At 56.2% G+C, this 3,893-nt stretch overlaps 1 protein-coding gene across 1 annotated transcript; it reads right to left on the bottom strand.

The window, feature by feature from the left end:
* Positions 1–3,064, bottom strand: HOXA3 (homeobox A3). The gene is made up of 2 exons (XM_052639056.1): positions 2,539–3,064; positions 1–1,126 (listed from the first exon to the last, which is right to left on the bottom strand). The coding sequence occupies exons 1-2, from the start codon at positions 3,062–3,064 to the stop codon at positions 321–323; spliced, it is 1,332 nt and encodes a 443-aa protein (XP_052495016.1). The 3' UTR covers positions 1–320.
* Between the last annotated feature and the right edge of the window lie 829 nt (positions 3,065–3,893).

The raw sequence follows: 3,893 nt of genomic DNA, 5'->3' as shown, positions 1-3,893 counted from the left end.
TAGAAAATTTGTTCATATACCCTGTTTCTGATCAAAGAGTAGAGAAGGTAAAGGGTGCGAGGCCAGCGGCCCAGCGAGGGGCGGGAGCAGATACATATCGCTACTGATACCGACAGCCATTCCAGCAACCAAGATTGCTACGTCACATAAACCATAAAAACGTGTTACCAAAGAAAACAAAATGGGTGGGGGGAGAGCAGGGGCGGGTGGAGAAGAGAGGAAAGGGAGGTGCAGAAAGAACCTTAAACAAAACAGAAAAAGCAAATGAAGAAAGATGGGGGGAGGGGGGACTCTCCTGGCGCGCAGCCCCAAGCCCACCATCACAGATGGGTGAGCTTGGGGGCTTCCTGAATTCTTCCCTGAGAAGGATGGTGGGCGGTAAGGTCCGTGTAGGTTGGATGCGGTTCCCCTGGCCCGGGCCCGTGATGGTGACCGCTACCCAGTGGCCCAGCGCCCCCGTAGTCCATGGCAGCCGAGGCGGCGTGGGGCAGGTGAGTTAGGCCAAAGAGGGGAGGGCCAGAGTTGCTCATGGGCTCCACATAGCTGCCCCCCACGAAGACGGGGCTTCCCTGTAAGTGTGGAGTCCCATAACTGCTGTTGCCCTGCAGGCCATGCGCGTGTGGATCATAGTCGGGTGTGCCCCCCGCGCCTGCCCCTGCCGCCGTGTAGCGCTTCTGTGGAGGCGGCGGCGGTGCGCAGCTGGGCAGGGGCGCAGGGTAGGAGGCGGGGGGTAACCCATAGGCGCCCTGAGGGGGCTTGGAGAAAGGCGGGGGCGACTGGGGCTCGTATGGGACGCTGTTAACCAGCGAATGCATAGAGTTCAGATAACTGCCAGGGCCCGGGGGCACAGGACTGCGACTTGGGGACTGACCCCCTGATGACGTCAGCATGCCCTTGCCCTTCTGATCCTTCTTGTACTTCATGCGTCGATTCTGGAACCAGATCTTGATCTGGCGCTCAGTAAGGTTCAGCAGGTTGGCCATCTCCACCCTGCGCGGCCGGCACAGGTAGCGGTTGAAGTGAAATTCCTTCTCTAGTTCCACCAGCTGTGCGCTTGTGTAGGCCGTGCGCGCCCTCTTGGATGATGCCTGCCCAGGTGGGCTCTTGTCACCTGCGCAGCTCTCCCCTGCGAGATCAGAGGAGAGAGGAAGAGTGGCATCAGGGGCTGCCCCGCCCAGCCCCTGGCCTAGCTAGGCCCCTCCTTCCTCCAGGCCCCAAAGATCCCTCCATCTATCAGGGCCCAGAAAGAGGAAGAAGGACGCAGGTGGTATTTTCTGTCCTGGTAGGGAAACAGTGTCAGCAGTTTCTCACTGACTAAAGTTGCAAGTCATAAGCCTCTCGAACCGGGCAAGGAACAAAAAGCAGAACGCCCTGTTTGCATTCCTAGTCTGTTTCCCTTCTGGAGCTATTCAGTTTCTGGTTCATTTCCTGATCCTTTGCCCTATCAGACTACAAGCTCTGCGTGGGCAGGTCTCATCCTGTTTATTCCCTTCACAGTAACTAGAATGTGGGGCACCTAATATACACTCAATAAACCTTCCCTCCATCACTCTCACTGAAGGATTGGACAGTTCCTCCACTGGTCTCTTATTTAATCTGTCCAGTAAAGAGGACTAGAGTGGAAGCTCCAATCTGGAAGGCTTTCTCTGGCCAGAGAAGGAGATCTCATTGAAGAGAGATCCCGTTTCTGGTGGGGAGGCCCTGGCATCTGGTGCTGGATGCCGTTAATTAGGGTTCTTCATGTCACCAAGCACTATGCCCCAGCTATGCCCACTAATCCTGACCCTCCTTTTCTCCCTGCTCCCCACCAACCCCCACTCCCCATTCCTGGCTCCGGATGGCTCCAGATGCTCAGGTTCAGAACAGAGCACTAGCAACTGGAGAAGGCAGTGGCATAGAAAACCAAGATGCTGGGAAGCACAAGACCCAGAGCCTGTCCTGGAATTTGGTTCCAGGAGGACCATGTGGTTCCCATTAGGATGACAAGTCTGAATCCCCTCCCCCAGGAAATCCCTGGCGACCTTCATTGTACTAAGTCTGAGCAAGGCCTTCCCAGAGGTAAGGCAGCCACTCCATCTGCTGGAGCAAAAATTTTAAATAGGTTCTGATTATAGGCAGACCATTGATTCTGACTTGGAGGCCTGCTTTTATTCTGCCACATTTCCTTGTGGGGTAGGCACCACTGTTTCACTAGAAATGAGGAGCTGTGCTAAAAAGAGAAACAGTGGTGTCCATGCCTGTTCTGCCCAAAGGTCCTAACTCTACAAGGAGGTATTCCAAAGTCACTAGGGCCCACTTGTTCTTAGAGAGATCCAGAAAGACTCCCATCAAGTCTCCCTCTAGGGTTTCCCAGGCACACAGAGTCCAATCATTTCCCTAGTTGCAAAGACTCTGGAAACCTTTGAGGGTTGGGGGAAGGAGGAGTAGTGAAATCTGGAAATATTCCAGTGCTCCCAGACCCTGCTGGCTGTGGCTGGAGGTGGCCTGGTGGGCTGGAAGCCAGGACGGAGGGCCCTCTTGCGGAAGGCACCTCTTTACCTGAGCTGGAGCCGCTGGTTTTCTGCTTTGTGTTTTGCCGAGACTCTTTCATCCAGGGGAAGATTTGTTTGGCCACGGTGGGCGAGTTGAGTAGGGGGCTCTTGGCTGCACTGGCAGGGGTGGGGTTGCTGCTGCCATTCTGAGGGGGGGAGACTGAAGAGGGGGGCGGGGGCGCGGCAGGGGTGGGTGCAGGGGGCTGCGGCGGGGCTGGAGGCTGCGGTGGGGCAGGGGGCGCAGCCTGGGGTGGCGGTGGGGCCAGGGGCGGCTCGCCGAGAACCGGAGGCTGGCTGGGCGGACCGCTCAGGGTGCGCAGACAGGCCTCGCTCAGCTCGTGCGCCTTGGGGTGGCTCCCGGCATTTGCAGGCGACTGGAGTGAACAGGCGGGTCGGTGGTACTCGCCATCTGCGCCCAGCGCTGTGGATGCCGGGTACGGCTGCTGATTGGCATTATAACCGAACCCGTTGGCTGCCTGGTAAGGGTAGCCACCGTAGATCGCCGAACTGTCGTAGTATGTCGCTTTTTGCATCGCGTTGTTTCACAATCTTGATCGCACACTCTGACAGGGCCTTGACACCCGTGAGGGCGCACATTGGCACGCCCCCGCGGTCACGTGACGCTCCGCAGCCAATGGCCGCCCCGCGCAGACCTGGGGGGCGAGAATCGCAGCGCCGTGAGGGCTCCGCGCAAATCCATCTTACTCTCAATAGCTAAGTGACATGAAAGCCATAAAAGAAAAAGTGGTCAGCAATATTTAGCAGCACGACTTGGCCCCGGGCGCAGAGAGCCGCGCTATAAAAAGCCGCTGGAATTTACTGGCAGCTACAAATATTTGCTTAACTTGCGTCTGGAGTTGGGGGGTTTTCCAGGGAGAGAGGAGGAGAGAGAGGTTGGGAAGCCGGGGCTGGAGTTCAAAAGGAGAAAGGCCTGATGGGCTAGAAAGGAACAGGATTCGAATCCCTTATTTTCCAGGGAAGAAGAAACTTGGGGTCTCCGCTCGCTCCTTGCATTCCTCCCTTCTGGAGATCGTGGGGAGGGGCAAAGGAGAGTTTGGGTCACCAACGTTTCCTCCAGTATTTTCTTTAAGACTAATATTTGCCAAAAGAACCAAGACGCGGGGTGACTTCCCATCCAGGCCCTTCTTGGACCTTTCAGCACCCAAGAGGTACGCACAAAATCTTTTCAGGCAATAGCCCGACTGGACCCTTGTTGATTTCAGAAGCTGAGCTTGTTAGACAGTTAATCTACCTTTGTGTAAGGATACGACCTACCTCCTCCTAATGAGACCTCTGTGGTCAAGAAGGGGAGAGAAAACGTTGGATGGAACATTCCGGGTGGGAAGAGACAGACAACAAGCC

Source organism: Budorcas taxicolor, chromosome 4 (genome assembly GCF_023091745.1).
Source record: "Budorcas taxicolor isolate Tak-1 chromosome 4, Takin1.1, whole genome shotgun sequence".
In the NCBI taxonomy this organism is placed as follows: Eukaryota; Metazoa; Chordata; class Mammalia; order Artiodactyla; family Bovidae; genus Budorcas; species Budorcas taxicolor.
The sequence above is the reverse complement of the archived record's forward strand: the minus strand, read 5'-3'. Positions and strand labels throughout refer to the sequence as shown.